The sequence below is a fragment of the Phytophthora cinnamomi genome (genome assembly GCF_018691715.1).
Source record: "Phytophthora cinnamomi strain GKB4 chromosome Unknown Contig53, whole genome shotgun sequence".
NCBI lineage: Eukaryota > Oomycota > Peronosporomycetes > Peronosporales > Peronosporaceae > Phytophthora > Phytophthora cinnamomi.
The window spans coordinates 2,627,272-2,647,610 of record NW_027150986.1 but is presented as its reverse complement, the minus strand read 5'-3'; the positions used below and the strand labels follow the sequence as shown (position 1 = coordinate 2,647,610).

The 20,339-nt window shown below is 54.6% G+C and overlaps 8 protein-coding genes across 8 annotated transcripts; 4 read left to right on the top strand and 4 right to left on the bottom strand.

Moving 5' to 3' along the window:
* Positions 1-1,383: 1,383 nt before the first annotated feature.
* On the bottom strand, positions 1,384-2,420 carry IUM83_00767 (TATA box-binding protein-associated factor RNA polymerase I subunit C; the record flags this gene model as incomplete). Its single annotated transcript, XM_067924566.1, has 2 exons — positions 1,384-1,954; positions 2,053-2,420. The coding sequence occupies 2 exons, from the start codon at positions 2,418-2,420 to the stop codon at positions 1,384-1,386; spliced, it is 939 nt and encodes a 312-aa protein (XP_067788493.1).
* Positions 2,421-2,700: 280 nt separating this feature from the next.
* On the top strand, positions 2,701-4,119 carry IUM83_00766 (Endoglucanase A; the record flags this gene model as incomplete). The annotated part of the gene is made up of 1 exon (XM_067924565.1): positions 2,701-4,119. One exon carries the CDS (start codon positions 2,701-2,703, stop codon positions 4,117-4,119), a length of 1,419 nt encoding a protein of 472 aa, XP_067788496.1.
* Positions 4,120-4,254: 135 nt separating this feature from the next.
* IUM83_00765 (Formin protein 6) lies at positions 4,255-9,455 on the top strand (the record flags this gene model as incomplete). The annotated part of the gene is made up of 13 exons (XM_067924564.1): positions 4,255-4,971; positions 5,043-5,246; positions 5,315-5,682; positions 5,758-6,001; positions 6,401-6,487; positions 6,552-6,787; positions 6,856-7,369; positions 7,441-7,650; positions 7,725-7,790; positions 7,870-7,944; positions 8,833-9,124; positions 9,201-9,277; positions 9,345-9,455. 13 exons carry the CDS (start codon positions 4,255-4,257, stop codon positions 9,453-9,455), a joined length of 3,201 nt encoding a protein of 1,066 aa, XP_067789105.1.
* A 355-nt stretch (positions 9,456-9,810) lies between these two features.
* IUM83_00764 (aldehyde dehydrogenase family protein) lies at positions 9,811-11,295 on the bottom strand (the record flags this gene model as incomplete). The annotated part of the gene is made up of 3 exons (XM_067924563.1): positions 9,811-10,371; positions 10,903-11,088; positions 11,179-11,295. 3 exons carry the CDS (start codon positions 11,293-11,295, stop codon positions 9,811-9,813), a joined length of 864 nt encoding a protein of 287 aa, XP_067788818.1.
* Positions 11,296-11,579: 284 nt separating this feature from the next.
* IUM83_00763 (flap endonuclease 1) lies at positions 11,580-12,755 on the top strand (the record flags this gene model as incomplete). Its single annotated transcript, XM_067924562.1, has 1 exon — positions 11,580-12,755. The coding sequence occupies one exon, from the start codon at positions 11,580-11,582 to the stop codon at positions 12,753-12,755; it is 1,176 nt and encodes a 391-aa protein (XP_067788976.1).
* A 320-nt stretch (positions 12,756-13,075) lies between these two features.
* IUM83_00762 (tbc domain-containing protein) lies at positions 13,076-15,157 on the bottom strand (the record flags this gene model as incomplete). Its single annotated transcript, XM_067924561.1, has 2 exons — positions 13,076-15,044; positions 15,147-15,157. 2 exons carry the CDS (start codon positions 15,155-15,157, stop codon positions 13,076-13,078), a joined length of 1,980 nt encoding a protein of 659 aa, XP_067788977.1.
* A 787-nt stretch (positions 15,158-15,944) lies between these two features.
* On the bottom strand, positions 15,945-18,525 carry IUM83_00761 (Growth hormone-regulated TBC protein 1; the record flags this gene model as incomplete). Its single annotated transcript, XM_067924560.1, has 8 exons — positions 15,945-16,463; positions 16,544-16,861; positions 16,938-17,168; positions 17,241-17,376; positions 17,466-17,647; positions 17,729-18,058; positions 18,128-18,337; positions 18,415-18,525. The coding sequence occupies 8 exons, from the start codon at positions 18,523-18,525 to the stop codon at positions 15,945-15,947; spliced, it is 2,037 nt and encodes a 678-aa protein (XP_067788520.1).
* A 98-nt stretch (positions 18,526-18,623) lies between these two features.
* Positions 18,624-19,967, top strand: IUM83_00760 (Tobamovirus multiplication protein 3-like; the record flags this gene model as incomplete). Its single annotated transcript, XM_067924559.1, has 5 exons — positions 18,624-18,843; positions 18,929-19,176; positions 19,276-19,336; positions 19,408-19,510; positions 19,601-19,967. 5 exons carry the CDS (start codon positions 18,624-18,626, stop codon positions 19,965-19,967), a joined length of 999 nt encoding a protein of 332 aa, XP_067788580.1.
* Positions 19,968-20,339: the final 372 nt, after the last annotated feature.

Sequence of the window (20,339 nt, the reverse complement as noted above, 5' to 3'; positions counted from 1 at the left end):
GGACCCGCGGAGGAGTTGAAGCAGTTCGGACCAGGAGATCTCAATATATAGCTGGTCGAGCGCATAGCGATGCAGCTGAAACAAAGACGCTGACGGCTCACAGATGCGAAGAAGCTCTTCAGCTACTTCATCCTCGTCGAAGCTTCGTGATCGGGTTTTGGTGGGGATTACTGCGTCGGCGCCATCACCCGTGTGGCGAGCACTCCCAGCTTCTGCTTTGACATCTTCGACATCGTCACTCTCGTCAAGGTTTCCTGACCTAATGCTGTCTTTCGTATCGGCACCGTTTTCTCGATGGCTTGTGGTGGCCACTGTCTTTGCTCCAACTTCGTCGCGGTCCTCGCCCTTGACAGGTAACTCTTCATCTCCGGGTAACCGTGGGAATTGCTGACGGAGAACTTTGACAGGTAGTGTAGAGAAGAACTGTAGTGACTCGGTATCATGCTCGGGTAGAATTGCGTCTACCGATATTGGAAGTGTTCTGGCGAGAGAGTTGTTCGTAGAATCATCCCTTGCTGCTGTACCGCACGGCAACCTACACATACATATAAGTTAGATACACTGTTAAAAAATGAAGATTGTTGAGGCTAACGTACTCTGGTTGGATAGCGGCGCGGTAGGTATGGGGTCGACCGATCGAAACCCGATGAGAGTATAAATCTCCCGCAGTATTCAACTGATAAATGCTCGCAGATGCTGAATCCTCATCGCGGAGTGCACACATGCCGGCCAATTGGGTGTATTCACCACCGTCTTCCATGTGAAGATCCAATATCGCATCTGAAGCAACGAGTTGCTCAGTGGTGGTGCGTGGGGCCACCGAGTATACGTCGTCTCCATTCGAGCGCAATGACGTAAGCGACATCACCTTGCCACGCTTTCGTTTTCGGTTCCGTTCGAAAGGGAACAGCGTAGTCACTTTTGGTCGCTTCGAGCTTGACACGATGTATCCTCGTTCATCGTTGGGATTCGGAGACAAATCCACCTCATCAATTGCTCTAAAGAGGATATCGGACTTGGATTCGCGAGAATAACTTTGTGGCTGAATCCACGAAATCAGAGGCTGCTTCGCCATTCTGCTATCTAGGAGTTCAACGGAGACACCCGTGCCGACAACAAACTGGAAGGGATTTCTAAAAGAGTTCAATACAGAATGTTGCGCATGTAAGAAGGAGTGAAACACGGAGTTTCAATCGGACAGTACTGAAAAGCGTACCGTGCTCGACGCTTCACATCGTAAATGGTAATGTAAGCACCTGCTCCTGTCAAATCAAACAACGTGCTTTGGTGCTCTGGAGGCTGTCGAAGGTCTAATGTAGAAACCTTAACGCGGTTTGCCGTCCAAAGAACGCACGGGTGGCTGCTCTAACATCGCAAAATACGTTAGAACTCTTGTCTAGCATCATCGAATCCTAATTCCAACTCGTACCTGGAGTATTCACAGCGAAGCACTCGATCTGCCATATTCATAAAGTCTTTGTTCACATTTCGGGCGCCACCTTCTGGATCCCAGCAATGAACTACGCCATTCATGACAATAGCCAACTCCGCTTCTGCGTGTGGGCTTCCAGCAATATGGTTGATCATACCAGGAAATGAGATTTTTGCCTTGGCCTGCATCTTGCGCACATTTTGGGGAGTAACACGAGATGGCGCAGCGACAATCGTGCAGTTCGTAGTACCACGTGCTGCGGCATATATCTTAGCTGCGCTTGCCGAGCGATACGCGTCCCTGCTGCCCATCACTTCAAATTGTCGGATTCTAGCACCCGTCTCAATCACGGTGCTCGAGCATGGTGTAGCATCCTCCGATTCCCCTTTGCTGTACCATGCGCATGCCTGTTGCAATACGTGGCCAGTAGGATAAAACACCACGTGGCCATCCTGTCCGCAGTCCACTCCAGAGATGGCATTGCCCTGCCACTTGGACACTTTGCTGCTATCCTCCTGCAGCCTGCAACCATTTAAGTAAACAACTAATGTAAACAAAAGCAAACAGCCTACAATTTGTTCCCACGGACATTGCAAGATGTACCACACAGTTCCACGTACGGATTGTCGTTCAAGATGAAGTCCATCATCAGGTCCTGCGGCACAAAGTCGCGGTAATTGCGCCGGTAGAATGCGGATTCGGCTTTCGCGATGTCAATCTTTTGCCATTTGCTATTGATCAATAACTTCTGCAGCTTATCGCGGTGGTGCGGCCGCAGGAACGCGTAGCCCAGAGCGTTGCGCACGTGCAGCCGCATCACGCCCGTCGCGTCCACTGCGCGGCCGTCCGGGGCGAAGCGCCTGCGCGCGTCATTGATCAGTCCCGGCTCGAGGGGCACCTGGTCCGGGTCGTTGCCTGCTATCGCGCCGCCGAGTCCGTTGGCCGCGAGCACTGGCACCGTGTTCGGATACACGCGCGCTGCGTCCATAATTGACAATTGGTGGCCAATTAATTTTCGGTTGATTATTGGCTGAAAAATCGACTCGAAAGGTCACGGTTAAGTGTAGCCATGTACCTTTTCGACCTTGGTGGCGGTTGTAATGCTGCAGGGACGTTGAAGTGGGCCGTTGCATTGGCGTCTGGGGGTTTCCACTGTTCTTTTTCCTCTGCTGCTTGGGCGTTGAGAGCTTTCATTCCCGAATTCGCGAGGCTGCCACCAAGCAGATCACCAGAGTCGCCACCCTCGACCCAGCGCAACCGTTACCAAGATGCGGATCCCTGCCATCCTCGCAGCGATTGCCTCGCTGGCACTGATCCAGTCGAGCACTGCCACGGTGCAGTCGAACACGAATGCGGCCGCTGATTCCGAGCTGGTGCTGCTGATCTCGCTGTCGCGCCACGGAAGCCGCGCTCCGAACCCGACGGTCAAGGCCCACTGTCCGAACAACCTGCCCAACGTCGAGGCGTACTCGGTGCCGCTCGAGCAGCTCACGGAGCGTGGCATGGAGCAGATGGAGGCTGTGGGTGACCACGTCCGCGAGGTGTATGTGAACGAAAAGGGCTTCCTGTCGCCGTCCTTCAATGGTCCGCAAGACGAGCCGCACTTCGAGGGATACTTCCGTGCCGACGCTGCAAATCGGTGTGGCCAAAGTGCCGTTTCGATGGGCTACGGCTTGTACCCCGAGGGCACGGGTCCTGACGGATATCCGAGGCAACCAATCCCCGTGTACATGCAGCTCTTTGAGAACGAGCACGACTTCACGGCCAACGGTCCTTGCTGGCCGGTCATGTCGGCGAACAACAAGGTGTACACTAAAGGGCGCGCAGCAGATGCGATTGAGAAGCACAAGAAGACTCTGGAGGCTGTCGGACAAGTCTGCGGCCACGAGTTCTACAAGGGCAACGACCCCGTCACGGCCATCAAGGATGTTGGAGATATGTTCCTCTTCGACCAGGACGAGGGTCTGAACCCGACCCCCGGTCTAACGCCCGAGCTGGTGGAGGACATCTCCCAGCTCGCCTTCCAGCACCTAATCGAGCGTCTCTACTCCACGCCTACGCAGATCACGGTTTCGATCGGAGGTTTCCCGCAGTTACTGGTACGTAACCTCCGCGAGGGTGCCGTGCCGAACCGGAACCCGGCGAGCCCCAAGTACCTGTCTTACCACGGCCACCGCGAGCTCATGCACGGCCTGGGCTTCATGATGGGCATGAAGTTCAACTTCGAGGGCCTGCCGCAGTACAACGGCTCGACACCATTGCACCCGGTCTCGACGCTGTTTTTCGAGCTCCACCGCACGAGCGGCCAGACGCCCGAGCACTTCGTGCAGCTCTTCGTGTGGTCGCCGATGAGCCCCCGCACGGCGGTGAAGCTGGACAACTGCGCGCTCAAGTGTCCGCTGAACGAGTTCGCGGCGATCATCGAGAACCACATCCAGTCGACCGGTACGTGGCAGGACCTCTGCGACTACCACCCGGTGAACGCCCCCGCCGTCAAGTCCGCCGCCAAGTCCATGAACGTGGTGGTGAACGACGCCACGATCGTCGAGGCGAAGGAAGCGGCGCAACCCGAGAGCTCCAGCGCCTTATGGTCCGCTCTGACGGCCGGCGCGCTGGTTGCGTTGGGCGCAGTGGGCGCTACCACGTACCAGCGTTACATGACCCGCCGCGGGTACCAGTCGTTGTGAATGCTGCGAGCAGCTCCGCTAAGAAACAATCTGATAACACGATAGACCGTTCTTATTCGCCAAAATTCAGTTTGTCTCACAAGTCGCAAATCAAAAAAAATATTTCGCGTGCATAGTGGAGAAAGGGAAGAACTGATGTCTCCTCTGACAGCCGCGTCCTTCCTGCTGCAGGCGACGCCGTGGGTCTCGCTGGATGTTAGACGCGGCAGTGTGGCGGACATTTCGGCGCCCATTCCGGCAGCTGTAGAGCAAGGTGACGACCCGCAGGAGTGTTTGGTGTGGCAGTTCGTGCTGCAGGAGTACGACGTGGGCTTCCAGCTGCTGGAGAATGGGGCAGTGGTGCAAGACTTGGGTCGGTTCAGAGCGAAGGAGGACGGTGGCGAAGACCCAAATGCAATGGCAATGGACCCACCGCAGTTCGAAGCGCTGGGTCCGACGATGGAGGGCAGATTCGACAACGTTAAGTCGGAGACTGTGTACACGCTGCGCTGGGACAATGCATACTCCTTGGTGCGGCACAAGCAGCTGCGGTACCGGTTCCTAGTGACGTCGAGGCGAGCGGTTGCAGCGGCGGAGCTGGCGGTGCAGGAGTCGCAGTCGCGCTCTCAAATAAGAGCGAGGAGAGCGGCGGCGGGGCTGCCGTTGCCGCATCTGGCGAAGACTTTGGCGAAGGAACGTGCGATGACGGATGAGGGGAGGAAAGTGGAGAATGAAAGAGTGACGGCTCACCTCGAGCAGGCCGTGATGGATATTGTGTCGATTTTCACTGCGAAGCCAGATAGCCCGCTCCATGAAGGAGCTGTTCGACCTTTTGTCTTGGCACTTGAAGCAGTCTTGTGCAATGGCATTAAGGTTGGTTGAACTATCGAACATGGGATGTATCGTGAGGGCTAAACAAAATGTGATGACGTTTGTATTTGCAGGAGGAATTCCTTGAAGTGTGGCCCGAGGCACCGTTTTGCAATTTTTTGCTGGAGACGCAACAGGTGCTGCGTGACGACATGGGAATCGTGGCAGAGGTACAAGCCAGCGAAGCTCCCCCAAACTTGCAGTTCCTGGGCTGGAACCATGCGCGCTCGTTCCTCTTGTTGGCGTTGAATAAGGGGATCCTCCACCGCGCATTCGAGGTATGTGTCGATAACTTTTTTCAGTTGTTGTCAGTAGCCTAACTAAGTTGTGGTGAACTATTTTCCAGAATCTGAGCAAGCGGAGGGTCCTAGTGGAGAGGTACTACGAGCCCAGAGCTCTATTGTACAAATATGAAGATGCTCGAAAAATCGCCTCATTTCTGAGTGCTTTAAACGGTGTCAAATTTCTTTTGGCTGCATATCCTCCTGACGAGTGTGATGCAGAGGAGCGTAAGAAATTCCCACGGAACCTCAAGCAATGCGCTCCAGAGGCTCCGCTTCTATGCAATGAAATAGCTTTTCGAGACGGTGTTGAAGGTGACAGCTCTGTGGTGGAATATATGGAGGAGGACCCGGACAAAATCAAGGAGTTGGAGAATTGTACTGTGACTCGGTATATTCTCCATGGACGACCATTCCAAGATATCGTGGTTGGGTAGGTTCATTCGTCCACTTATCTTGGTATCTCTACATCTGATTTTGTCTGTCGGTGTGCTTTCCGACACTACAGGCGTTCCTCAATCGAAAAACTATCAGTCCCTAACAGCAGTAACGAAAGCTTCACAATCGTGCTGGCGCAGATGCGAGTCCAGACGCAAGACATTATCGTATCGTTTGCTAGCGGCAGTGACAGTGAAGGATTGACTGAGCCTCATCGTTTATCAGCCGCAGATGGGTGGGTTGAGCTGATGTTGCGGATTCGGACTGACCGGGCTCAGCGTTTGGTGATGAAACTGGACAACTCGTATTCAATGGTTCGATCAAAACAGATTCAAGTTCGCTTCGTATCTGCCGATGCACCGGCCTATACAACCGCGTGGGAAGACTGTGTAGAAATGGCTCAGTCAATCACGTGGAATCATGCATCAAAAGCTGGGGGTGAGCGCTGCGCTAAATACATGGCATCGCTTCACCAGCAAGAGGAATTAGAGGTTTTGCGAAATCTAGACAACGGGACTTCCGGTGGAAACAACCATGATGACGCCATCACGGGATTTCGTTCATCTCTACTCTCGAACCCTGTATCATACTTTGTCGGTGGTCTACTGTCTGCTGATGGCAATGTTGAAGCCTGCGATCAATGCTTGAACCCATTTTCCTTTTTCAGCCGCCAGCACGACTGTCCCTGTTGTAAGAAGACTGTATGCGTTCAGTGCTCTCGCCACCATGTTCAAGTCAATGGAAAGGAGCCTCAACTGAAAGTGTGCGACGGGTGTTTTATCAAAGAAAAGAACAAAGAGGTAAGGACCTGACACACTTTATCGTTGCCGCACTAATTATCTTTAACCTAACATTATTTTTAAGCGAAAGCGTATTGCTGGTTTGAAGAAAGATGGTGGTGAAAGTGGTGAAAGGCCGGAGTTTACTGCGCTTCGAAATGACCCCTCCATGGACAAGTACTTCAAAATGCTCAACTTTGGTGTTCCCTCCAGCGGGGTGGCTCAGAAAATGGCCCAAGATGAGATGCCACCGGAAAAGATTGCCATTTTTGCTGCAGGACCGGACGGAAGCCATGCTCTGGCCTCCAATGAGGCAGCAAGGTGTGTTGGTGCACAGTCTGTATACATGTATCATGCAACAATTAGTGTTAATGCTGTGTTTTGTCTAGGAAAAGAGAGCGTTCCGGCAGTCGAGGACTAAACCGTCGTGACAGTACATTTCGTAAAGTTTACTGGACTAGCCTGGAAACAAAGAAGGCGAACGAAACCATTTGGGCGCGGGTCACATCAAGGCGCAAGACAGCTCCGATTACGCTATCACCTCACGATTTTCAAGAGCTGGAAATTCTATTTGGAAACCGAACTGCTGCATCGCCTTCGGAACCCAAAGCGAAGACAGCAAAGAAGACTACGTTTTCAGCTCTGGATTCACGAAGATCAAACAACATTTCGATTGGGCTAAGCCAATTCAAGGCAGTCGGAGGAGCTGAGGCCATCTTGGCTGCCTTAAAAAGCTGTGACTTTGAGTTCCTCACAGTCGATCGGTTGACTAATTTGCAGAGTATAGCGCCAAATAGTGTGGAAGTGAAGCGCTACAGCAATTTCAGAGGGTCTCGTTCAAGACTGGAGCTGTCGGAAAAGTTCCTAGTGGAGATGTGTGAGATTTCACGGGTAACGGAAAAGGTGAGGATACACGGTTGTGCTCGGTAAAATGTGTGTTGATTGTGTAATATTTGTGTTGTCTTTGAACACAGATCAATGTTATGCTTTTTGCCTTTCAATTTGAGCACCAACAAAGAGAGCTACGTACTCGAATCAAGGTGATCACCCAAGCTTGCTACGAAGTGTTGCGCTGTGAACGTCTCGCTCGGTGTTTCGAATTGGTTCTGGCTATTGGAAACCTCTTAAACACTGGCTCAGAATTAGAGGGCGCTCAGGGTATTACGTTGGCATCACTATTGAAGGTACGCGGTGACTTTATTGACGCTTGAATTGGCCGGCGTGTGGTGATTAACATCAATATTTTGATGAACGCCAGCTTTCTGAAACCAAGGCTATAGACCAAAGTATGACTCTTTTGCAGTTCATCATCAAACTTATTCACGTAGGTGCATCTCTTCGCTCGCCTGTCACGTTTGTCACTTGATCTTGGATAGTAACACAGTGTGATTTGTCGGGTTTAGGACCGAGGCGAAGGCGATGTTTTATTATTCATTAATGAGCTCAGTAGTCTGGCCGAGGCGAAACGTTTCTCGAATGTGATTTGTGATTCCCAAGCACGAGCGCTGCAGCACGAGATTACCAGACTTGAGCAAGAAATAAAAGAAGACATAGTGGAGGACATGAAGCAATTTAACGCGGCTGAGACTCTCCGAAAGCGTCAGTTTGAAGAGCGTAAACTTCGCCCAGCATCAGCCTTCAAACACACAGGACTGGCAACGAGCAATACGGTGTCGAGTGGGGCGACTAATAGCAGTGCTGGGTCTCGTAATGCTATGCTTGATGCCATTCGACAGCGTGGCGCAAGTGCTGCAATGCAAGACGGGAATGCTGGACATGTGTCTTCAAATCCGCACGCTGCTATGTTTGCTGCGATCCGAAAGCGCGGGGAGACTGTTGGCCCAGCCACTCATGAAGAGAACTCACAGACATCACTTATGTTCGCTGTTCGCTCTGTGACAGCTGTGGACAACTCTGAAGTCTCAAACACTGAAGCGGAGCCAAAGGATACAAGCTCTGTTTCATCTTCACCCGATGCACGTCGTACCGCAGTGATAAGAAGCATTGAGAATCAACCTCGAAGACTTCCAGAAGAATCAGCTAGAAATGATCTAGTGCATACCAACGTGGATGAAGCACCTAGTGCGCGGTCATCACTTTTGTCTTCTATTAGGCAACATGGGCAGTCAACAGCATCTTCAAAGAACGACTCAAATGGTAGTCGTTCAGCTCTGTTAGCATCTATTCAACAACGCCGCGGAGACAAGTCGGCTGAAAATGGTGATAAGTCAAATCGAGATGGTCTTCCCTCTCCAGTGGGTGGTTCACAAGCAGCGTTATTGGCGGCGATCCGACAGCAAGTGAGAAAATCCAAACCGGGGGAACAACCTCTGAGTGGTGTTGATAGCGCCGGCGCAAATGATCAGACTTTCGAGCCGCGCCACTACAAAATGGAAAGCAAGTTTATCTCCGTCATGAGGGAACGCCTTATGAACATCAAGGCTGTTTTTGAAGATGTCGAGATGGAATTGGAGTCGCTGCATTCAGTATGGGATGGAACGGCACGATATCTTGCGGAAGATCCGAGTGGGTCGTCGTCAGAGTATGTATTCGGTTTACTGAACAGGTTCTTGCTCGACTTCAAAGTTGCGAAGACATTGCTATTTCGAAAAGGACTTAGTTTTGCCAACGAGGCGAACACGCTCCTACCACATGCTTGTAAGTTTGCTCGTTGTGTTGTGCATTTGCTGGTTTCTGCATTCCTAACGTGGAAAAATGCTGTTGAACTTTGAAGTCGTAGGAAGCATTGTTGCGACCAAATTCGGTTCGGGGGTCATCACGGCGCTCCGCGTGACCGACAAGCGCATTGAAGTAAAGTTTCCCTGGAGTAGGGAGGCCTATTTGGCCCCCTCATCCATTTTATCTGTTGGCTCTCTAGTACGCTGTCGCCTTTGGGGCGTCGGCATCATTCGTGAAACATGCTATGATGCGGGCTTTTGCGATGTTCGCTTTTCTTTCGGCTACGGTAAAGTTCGCGTTGAGGAATTGACGTTGGAGACGTCATCGAATCAAGATGAATTGCGTCGCGAGTTGCTTAGAGGTGGTTTCTGCATTGGGGATCCAGTCATCACAGCATTTGGATGCGGCCACGTCCAGTCGATCCGAGGAAACCCTCAATCTCCTGCAACCGTGCTTTCAGTCGGTTTGCTCGCATCAGAGCCTGATATTTACGGACGTGAACGTGTATGTACAGCTATCGCGTTTGTATCTGCAAGTCGTGCAAAGCGATACTATGACACTGCAAGTTGACTAGCTGGCATTATCGAGTGTTGTGAACGGCACTAATGGAAATAGAGCTAGAGTTTTGTCTGAATAGGAGCGATTACCAAAGAATCCCCAAAGTTTTACGCCTTGAGGTACCAGGCAAACGGCTTGTCAGCGACATAGGTACAAATTTGCTTTGGCTCCAGGTAGGCGTTCAAGCCGAAGGGGCCGAGCTCACGGCCAATACCGCTCTTCTTGACACCGCCCCACGGAAGTTCCACAAAGCAAGGCTGGGAGCAGTTGTTCCAGACAATACCGGCGCGCAAGTTCTTGGTCACACGCTTGAGCTGCGCATCATCCGAGGTGAACACAGCGGCCGCTAGCCCAAATTCAGAGTCGTTGGCTAGAGCCACCGCCTCCTCCTCCGTCTTGAAAGTCATCACGGACAGCACGGGGCCGAAAATTTCCTCCTTCCACACTCGCATGTCCGGTTTGACGTTCGTGATGATCGTAGGTGGAACGAAGTATCCCTTTCCTTCACTAGGCAGGGTGCCTTGAGCGATGGTCGCGCCAGCATCCTTCGCACTGCTGATGTAGCCCAGCACCTTCTGCTGCTGCGGCTTGCTCACCAGCGGCCCCATTTGAACCTTCTCGTCCAGTGGGTCTCCCAGCACGAGCTTCTCCGTCTCCGTGACCAGTTTCTTGAGAAATTCATCCGCAATATCATCCTTCACCAGCAGGCGCGACGTCGCGCTGCAGATCTGGCCGTTGGTCCAGAAGCAGCCGAACATGACCCACTCGACCGTGCGCTCGATGTTGGTCTTGTCAAAGACGATCGCGGGCGACTTGCCTCCCAGTTCCAGCGAGATCTTCTTGATCTCTTTAGCAGCCTCCGTCATGATGTTGCGCCCCGTCGGCACACTTCCCGTGAAGGCTACCTTGTGCACGTCCGGGTGAGCCACCAACGCAGCTCCCGCGACAGCACCCAAGCCGTTGACGACGTTTAACACTCCAGCTGGGAGACCAACATCCGCTGCAATTTGGGCCAACTGCAGCGCCGTCAGCGGTGTCAGCTCCGACGGTTTGAGCACCACTGTGCACCCCGCCGCAAGGGCAGGCGCCAGCTTCCACAAGGCCATCAGGGCCGGGTAATTCCAGGGGATAATGGCGCCCACGACGCCCACAGGTTCGTATCGTAGAGCTCCGAGAAAGTCGTCGAGAGGCAGATCCACCTTCTCATACTGGCGCTTGTCCAGTGCCTCGGCGGCCTTGGCGTAGTACTGGAAGCAGCCGGCCACGTCCTCCATGTCCCACACAGCCTCGGCCAGCGGCTTGCCGTTGTCGATGGTCTCCAGGCGACTCAGCGCCTCCGTGCGCTTCTCCACCATCGCAGCCATCGCGCGCAGGTACACAGCGCGCTCCGTGCCGGTCGTGGCTCCCCACGTCACGAAAGCGCGTTTGGCGGCTTAGACCGCGAGATCCACGTCTTCCGCGGTGGCGGAGGCCACCTGCTGCACCACCTCCTCCGTCGCAGGGTTCAGCACGTCCAGGTACTGCTGCCGCACAGGCGCCACCCACTTGCCGTCGATGAAGAGCTCCTTCAGCGTCGGGATCGGGTCACTCATGCTTTCGTTGCAGTGTACTCGAATTGTGAGGTCGACCTTTAAAGATCGCTTGAACGACAGTAAGTAACGCCAACCCGTCTTCAACGACGTTCCATAAAACATTTGACGGACAGTAAGAAACGCCTATTTGTCGACAACGCTACATAAAGCCATTGGATGGGCGTTATGTATCGTTTTGATGGAAGCAGCGGTGCCTATTGTTGTGTCGCCGTTCGCGCCAAAAAGTCATTGGGCTTGAAAAGCTATTCCCGTAAAGAGCTCTCGAGAGCTAAGGCGCCGCCAGCATGGGGATTAAAGGACTGATGAAGCTGCTGCAGGAGGAGGCTCCGTCCTGCATCAAGGAGGTGGAGAAGATGTCGGTACTGGCGGGCCACGCCGTGGCCATCGACGCTAGTATGGCGCTGTACCAGTTCCTCATCGCCATCCGCTCGGCGGACGGCGGCGGCCCCTCCCAGGCGCTGACGAACGCGGACGGCGAGGTGACGTCGCACCTGCAGGGCATGTTCAGCCGCACCATCCGCATGATGGAGAACGGTCTCAAGCCCGTGTACGTGTTCGACGGCAAGCCGCCCGTCATGAAGAGCGGCGAGCTGGCCAAGCGCAGCGACCGCCGCCAGGAGGCCCAGAAGGCGCTGGAGGAGGCCACGGAGAAGGGCAACGCCGAGGACATCGACCGCTTCAACAAGCGCCTGGTGCGCGCCACGCCGCAGCACAACGAGGACTGCAAGCAGCTGCTGAAGCTCATGGGCGTGCCGCACATCACGGCCCCGTGCGAGGCCGAGGCGTCGTGCGCCGAGCTCGCCAAGGGCGGGCGAGTCTACGCCGCCGGCACGGAAGATATGGACGCGCTCACCTTCGGGGTGCCCGTGCTGTATCGCCGCCTGACGGTGTCGCCGGCCAAGAAGATCCCGATTCTGGAGATCCGGCTCGAGCGCGCCCTGCAGGAGCTGGAGCTCACGCAGGAGCAGTTCGTGGACTTGTGCATCCTGTGCGGCTGCGACTACTGTGACTCTATCCGCGGAGTGGGCCCGAAGAAGGCCTACGCGGGCATCAAGGAGCACAAGAACATCGAGAACTTCCTGGAGGCTCTGCAGAAGAACAAGAGCAAGGGCGTCGTTATCCCCGACGAGTGGCTGGGGGAGAACCCCATCTACAAGAACGCGCGCGAGATGTTCATCCAGCCCGAGGTTGTCGACGCAAAGGAAGCGGAGCTTAAGTGGCGCGAGCCGCAGGAGACGGAGCTCCTGGACTTTTTGGTCAAGAAGCACGGCTTCCAGGAGGAGCGCGTGCTGTCGGCCATCACGAGGCTGAAAAAGTCCAAGAGCACGCAATCCCAGAAGCGCCTCGACAGCTTCTTCACCGTGCTACCGAGCGCGGGAGCTAGTGCCAAGAAGCGCAAGGCACCTGCAGCCGCGAAGGGCGGCAAAAAGGCTGCCACGACGAAGAAGGGCAAGAAATAAAGGGATGCGCCGAGCGCCGGTCCATAGTACTATTAGGTGAACAGACAACCACGCGCTAAAGTAAACATTTTCTTGATCATCATGGCCTAGGCTACGACTTGCCGTTGTCGCACCCGTCCATCAGAACGAAACAAGTCAAATGCAAAATGCTCACTTCGGCATGATCAACAGGACGCCGGTGCCTTATACATTCATATTCTGGGGCTGCTTCTTGCAGCCCCGTTTGCTACTCCTACTCCGGGAAATTAAATAGATATCGGCACGGCTTATACAATAAAATTCGACAGCTCAAGCAGGCCTCGTCAAAATCGGGCCCGTCCTCAGCGCTGCCAACGCTTGGAGTGCTCTGCCAGCCACACCAGGCCGTGACACAGCATTGTCAATACGAACGCCACATCCGAGCGTGATGACACTTCCGCCTCCTCGTGGAAAAAGCGCAGGAGTCCCGCTGCATAGTTGGAGAAAGCGGGGATCTGGTACACGACTGCAAGCTGCTGGTTGAACGCACGGGCGCGTTCAGCTCGCTCCATCTCACTGCGCACGGAACCGCACTGTTCCTCGCGTAACTTCTGAACGCGGGTGGCCGTAACACTCTCAGTTTCCTTGCAAACGGCCGCCATGAACAAATCACCATCGATACACACGCTTTCAGCATCCTTTATCGAAGACAACACACGATGAAATTCATCGAGATCCAGTAACGCCGGCTCCAGTCGCCGCAAGTGCGCCATGATGACAGGGAAAACAAAAAACGATCCCTCCGTGAAGATGCAGTCAAAAATGCGGAACACCGTCTCGCTGGGGAAGGTTGTCGTGAACAAGCACAACAGCCACTGCGAGCCCAGAAGCTCTAACGGGAGCCCCACCTCAGCCGTAAAATCATCGAGCTGCGGAAGCTCTTCAGCGATCAACTGCTTCAGCACCCGCATGTCCCTCTGAATGTCAGCCATTGCCGGAGAGTAATAACCCGGGTATAGGTCTTCGCAGAAGACGCTCAAAAGCCAGAAGACAACCTCCTCGTCCGCCATCAACATCAAAAAGGCCACGATGAAATTCAGTCCCTGGCAGTAACCGACAGACGGGTTACGAAGGGAGTAGGCCCGTAGAATGCGCCGAAGCTGATCGCGCCCTGCGTCGGAACAGATCGTTGTTCCTGAATGGCCAAATGTGCGGTCGATATCGAGCTCGATTTGGCGGAACGTCTCCGTCTCCATCGTTTCCGCTTGCTTCACAAGATTCGTGTAATAATTCGGACCTGCATTCACTTGCTTCTCACTCGCACCAGATAAGTTCATGTACGCACGCTCTCGCAAGTGTCGCGGGATTCCAGCACGAGCCAATTGCATAAGGAGTGCTTTCTCCTCCGTGTCCTTCTCCTTATACGAGCAGCGGCGAAGACGCTCCGGAAACTGGGTGCCGTACAACCTGGTCCAATCCTCAACGCGTCTCTCTTCTCGGCAATCCTGGTACGAGCGCAAGTGCACCCAATCTTCCGTGGCGGCCTCGGGGATGGCAAACCCATAAAAATCGTTCATGGGTTTCGTGGCAGCTTGGGTCACATGCTGCTCAAACAGCATCTCCCGATCCTGTGCCGTGAGCGCTCTCTTCGTGCGCTCATACCACATCGTGCGAATCCTTACTTCCCCGGTCCTCGTGCCTCCTAGACTATACCACGCGTCGGTCGCGACTCTCGACGGCTTGCACAGCAAGCTCGAGTTGATCTCCACGACGCCCAGCATCTCGTCGTCCACATTCTCCTGTGCAGCGGCCGAGTCCTCGTCGATCACAGGCCAGACGTCGTCCTCGACAAAGTCGTCGTCCTCGTCGTCCTCCTCCGAGAGCGTGACGACATCGTCGCTGTCGCTGTCGTGGACCCCTTTCCACCCCGTCACCACGAGCTTGGGCTTCACGGCCGCCACCGCCGCCTTCTTCTGCTCCTTGACTGCGCTCCCTGCTTGGTCCGCCGTCCACTTCTCGGCCGCTTCCTCCTCCTCGGACAAACTGCCGCTGCTGCTGGACGGGAACATGTCGAAGAAGAAGTTCTTCTCGCTGAAGAGCTGCACCCGCAGCCGCACGCTCGCGGGCCGCGCGGGCACCACGAACTCGGCCACATGGGCCCACGTGGGGCTGCCGGAGTCCGTGACCGTGGCCGACCGGAAGCTGGGCGAGCGCAGGCTGCCGCGCGCCTTGCGGGGCTTCACGTCGCAGAGCCCCACGACGCAGTAGGCGTCCACGCTCTGCGGACTCTCGAGGTTCCTGGCGCCCACCACCTCCACGCACAGTCGCTTCCTGTCCATCAGCAGGGAGGAAGACACCGGAACGCCAGGACGACTATAAATACGGGACGCGGCATACAAAACCCAAGAGAAATGGGGAGCTCCTTGAACGTACTGGTGGCGCATGAAGAGAAGAAGAGGACAGTCGTGAGTCGCTGCGGTGCAAATGGAGCGAGCTGGAGAAGACTGGCTGTGTGGAGAACGGGAGGAAGACAGGCAGGCTCGAGCGAGCGAGCAGACGCGCGTTCTTCAAGGTGCCAACCGCGAGTCTGGTCCGGGACGGATGGGTGCCAGTTAGCTCAGATGAGCCACGGCAGAGACAGCTGGTGGTACAGTGTACCCACTGTGGACGTGCCGCTGCAACCTTGGTGTCGTAAACGGAATTGCATTACCGGTACAGGATTGGTTACTACTTACGTATTGCGCGAGATGAAGGAGGAGGTGCTGAGGGCGCTGCAGCGCGTGGCCGACATGCTGGTGGGCAACTTCACGGTCTCGTTCCAGAACGAGCTGCGCTTCATGGTGCGTGACCAATGGGTTGGGTGTGTGGGTGTGGGTGTGTGGCTGGAGCCGCCGGACTTTTGGTGCTGACGCCGCTGCGTGCAGGCCGAGGCGGCGGGATCTTCGTGCGCCACCGCCATGAAGGCGCAGGGCGTGCCCATGGCGCAAGCCGTCAAGCACACGGCGGGCGCGGTGGCGCGCCTGTGAGTCTTGGGCCGAAGCGGGCGCGTGACGGACTCTGCGACGACTGGAGAAAGCGCCCCGAAGCGTGCGCAACGAAAAAGATGTCGCGGTCGTCGATCCTACTAATATATAAAGTGAGCAACACGCACGCGACGGCAACGTCAATGCTTCAAGGGATACACACGTCGGTCCTCCTCTCACGTGGTACGGTACGGTGGCGCCAACCGACTTATCCACGCGAGGGCGTCGACGCCTGCGTGCTGCCGCTGCCGGCGGTCCATCGCAGCAGCACCGAGGCTGTGGCTTCTTCGGCTTGGGCTGCGGCGACGCGGTGCTGCAGCACCTTCACCTTCTTGTTGTACTTGTTCGCTGCGGCGGCTTGCGCCTCCACCAGGCCCTTGCTCGCGTACAGCTCGAACACGTCCGCTAGCAGCCGCGTCTGCAGCAGCACGTTCTTGCTGTGCAACGTGGTGCGACTGGCATTCGTCAGCATCTCCTCGCCTTGCTCCGCCTTCCCGAAAGCCACGAGCTGCGACCCGAACAGCGCCATGATCTCGGACATGGTCTCGCCACTGTTCATGCTGGCGTTCAGGCGTTGCATAGTCTCGTGTAGCAGCGTGAACGCCCTTGGCCGAAGCGCCTCCAGCGACGCATACCGCGTGAAGCGTGGGGGCTCTTTGCCTTCCTCTACTGCCCGTCTCGATAGTCCGTCCGTCGCCCACATCCACTTTGCCAGCCCAAGGTCGTACTAAAATGCACGTAAAAAAAAACAGTTTGGTTAGTGTCGTGCATTGAAATGGCAACTCAATCAAGTGTGAGCTCACGCACCTTTGCTCGCAGCTCCACACTGCAGCACTGATAAATGTGGTGCTTTAAACTGTCCATCGTGAGAACGCGAGTGACCCATTCAAGTAATTTGCGATCCGGGTAGATCTGCTTGATTTGCAAGTTCGTAGGAGCATCGCTGGCCGCGGAATTTGTTGCCACCCCACAGCAATACATCGCAACTTCCAGCACTTCAACCCACACGGCCAGATACGCATCTGGGTAGGAAGCTTCCTCGACGACTGGGGTCGGGAGTAGCTTGTCCACCACGAAGTTTAAATGAGCACAGGCATCTTTAACCTTTCCGATTGCTGTAGCATACTACATGTGCACATTTTTGAATTAGCAGTGTTTGTACAGATGGACTCGCACGGTTCAACGAAGACAGATGCAATACCTTCGCGATCAGCGTATGACATCGCGCGAGGAAAAAACGGTAAAAGATGGTTCGTTCCAAGTAAGGCTTGTACGTTCCGAAAAGCGTGGTCATCTGCACAATACTAGCTCCCATTTCAGCGTATCGGCACTGCAATGCCTGCAAGTGGCAGTAGATGTGAAGCATGTCGAACAGCGTAGCGGTGAGAATGAGCCGCTTTGCAGGATGTTGAGCGTATGTCTGCAGGTTGGCCTGGGCTGCGAGAACGGTATTCATTGCTAACTCCAACGCCTGTTTGGGCTCTGAGCATGCAACGACGCTCACCCGCATCGAGTCCATAATTGTGTTCAGGTATGGTTCCTTCATGACGCTGGTGGGTTGATCACCGTCGCTCCCTGTGTCTTTAGATAGTGCTACAATAGTTTCCAGCAAGGATGCCACTTTGTTCATCTTTCCTGTCCTGTTCAAGAAAAAAGAGAATATCAGTCAAACTTGCGCCAAACTTGGCCAATAGCACCAGTATCATAAGCAAAAACTCCGACTTAGTACCTGAGGTAGTAAAACCCGGTGATAATTAAATGATGCATTCGGAAGTCCGGTGAGACTGGTTGCTCCAACGACACTTTGTCAAAAAATTCCTGGCCAAAATCAACCAGCTGTCGCATCTCCGCAGTACTTCCAGGCTGGAAAGACGATATTACAGCGTGGCAGGTCACTTCCACTAACCACAACTGCCAAAGCCAGCACCACAACACGGCCAGGTCAGCACAACAACGACTCCACATCGCCAAATACCCCCGCAGCGCCCCTACCAGAAAGCTCTTGTCGATATAATTGGGCAACGTGGATCGTAAGTACTTCAGATTGTCGGCAAAGCTGTTGATGCCGTCGCTGTCCTTCGCATGCTTCGCCATGACAGTGGCAGCATGCATCTTCAGCAAGCAGGCCTTCAACTTGACTGCAAAGTACTGTCGAAACTCGGCGACAAGCTCAACATCCGTCTTCTCCACTTCAGCTTCAGCGCATCTCTTCAGTCCTTCACACAGGATCTCCAGCATCCTCCGGTTCTTCGCCGTCCGCTCAGCCTTCAGCTGCTGCTGCAGCAGGAACTTGGCCTTCAACAGCCGCAGCTTGTTCTCATCCTACAGTCCACTGACATTAGTCCACACATCGACCCACCCAGCCACCCCACCCCTCATAAAGAGCCTTACACTGCAGGCCACGCCCCGTTCAACGGCTGCGTCCACGGAGTAGATGCACTTCTCCACTTGAATCACTCGACGGGTCCAGAGATCTCGGTCGTCCGCCTTCCTGCTGTTGCTGCACGCCACGCTGCAGATCTCGGCGAGCAGAGCGTTCGCCTGCACCAGAATCTCCTGCTCTTCGGCGCTGCGGTCGCTGCAATCAAGTGCGCAAAGTGGCTGACCAGACAGGTTAACTCCACGTCAGACGGCTGCTTTCTGAGGTCGTTAGACGGTTTCCAGCGCTGTTCTCTCACCTCCAGACACTGCGCTGTCTGCGCCATCAACTGCCGCTGCGCCAGCAGACACGCGAGGCTCCAGAGCTGCCGCACGTCCTCCACACGCAGCTCCGCATCGGCGGCCGCCATGCTTTCCTGCCTGACACGGCAACTGTCACTGAAGCGAGGGAAACGGTGGAACGTCATAGTGACCGACTGAGAATACCGGTATCAGTTCTTCAACAGCGATGGAAGCAGCGTGGGCCTCACTGCTCGCGGGCGGCAGCGCCAACGGCAGCGGCTCGAGAGACGAGGAGCTGGGCGTGGGGGCGGCCTTCATGGTGGACGGCATCGTGTACGCGCTGGTGGGGGGCGCCGCGGGCGTCCAGTTGGTGCGCAATTGCTGCCGCTACCGTCCCTGGACTGTGCAGAAGATGATCCACCTGCTCATGTTCTTCTCCACAGTGGGTGGGACACGCCGCGCATTAGTTTGTTGTTATATATTATTTAATTTTTTCATTTTATTTAATGGCATTTGCTATTGTTGGTGCAGTTCGCTCGGTTTTCCTGGCGTTGGTGGGCTCGGACTGGTGCGACGTGTTGTCCGGGAAAGTCAACGAGTCCAAGTGCTCCGTGGGCGAGCGGGACCTGTTCTACATCTTGGACCAGGTGCCGATCCTGGCCTTCTTCGCGATCTACGCGCTGCTCGTGCAGTTCTGGGCGGAGGTCTACTACAATGCGGTGGACAAGCTGCCCACGCTGACAGACGTCGTCAAGCCGGCGATTCGGTGGTTTATTGCAGTGAGTTTGCAATGCTCTGATTTGGGTGGCAACGACGACGAACGGGTTCTGCTGTTGTGCATGCACTGACAGATTGGTGGTGATGTTATGTTTTTACAGATCGTGCTGCTAATTCAAGGGCTGTTCTGGGTTTTCTACGCGTCGGTGTGGCGCAACGAGCGTAAGTGTTGGCGTCGTGAACTAGTTGTTTTTCATTTGGTTAATTTGATGTATGCCCTCGGGTTGGTGCAGGTGCCTTCTTTACCAGAACGCAGGCAATTTTGAACATGGAACTCTTCCTGATTATCGCCACCGGCTTCATTTACTTTGGTCGAAAGGCTTATATTGAACTTCGGTAAGTTACTGATTCTTTGGCTTAGATCTACTCTGCATCCCTACTAAAGAGTAATTTTCGTGCACATCCTGGTGTCGGCAACGCATTCAGGTCGGTCCCGGTGGAACTTGGAATCCGGTCGAGAAAGCTGAAGGAGCTCGCGATAATGACGACAGTCGGCACATCCTGCTTTATGACGCGTTGCGGGCTACAGATCTTCCTGTCGACGGAGAAGAAGCAACTGCACGACCGCAGCACGTGGTTTGTGGTGGTGGTGTACTATGCTGTCCTGGAAATCGTCCCCGCACTGTCGGTGTTGTATTTCAACCGCCGACTTCCACCACGTCGCCGACCAGGAGGAATTTCTGCGACGTCGAGTCCCATTCGAGGCGGAAGGCTCTTCTTTGGTAAGGGCATGGGCGCCGGCACCACTTCGGATGGAGGTGATCCTTTGAGGAAGAGTTTACTTCGCGGATAGGTCAGTGTGTTTACTGGGGATGAATGTAGCGATACTAGCTATCGGGAAGCCCAACAAGGATTTTGAGAATTATCATCATCTCTCGCTTGTATCAATGCAACGTTGCAGGAAAAATCGCAGTCAATGACAATATAAGTCCACTGTAGTCACTTGTTGCTCGTGTGTTCATTAAACTGCAATTCACGAACAGTTGGTGCTTCGAAGTATGTTTAGTTGAAACGGATCCCGTTGTCCGTTGGTGCCTGCTATGGTTGCAGCGATCAGTTGGGGACTCGGATCGTTGTTGAATTTTGGGGCGCGAATACGATGTTTCTCGAGCTGTCCTTCGACTCGCGGGTGGAAGATAAGGAGGCGTCTGCAGCCAAAGCTGCA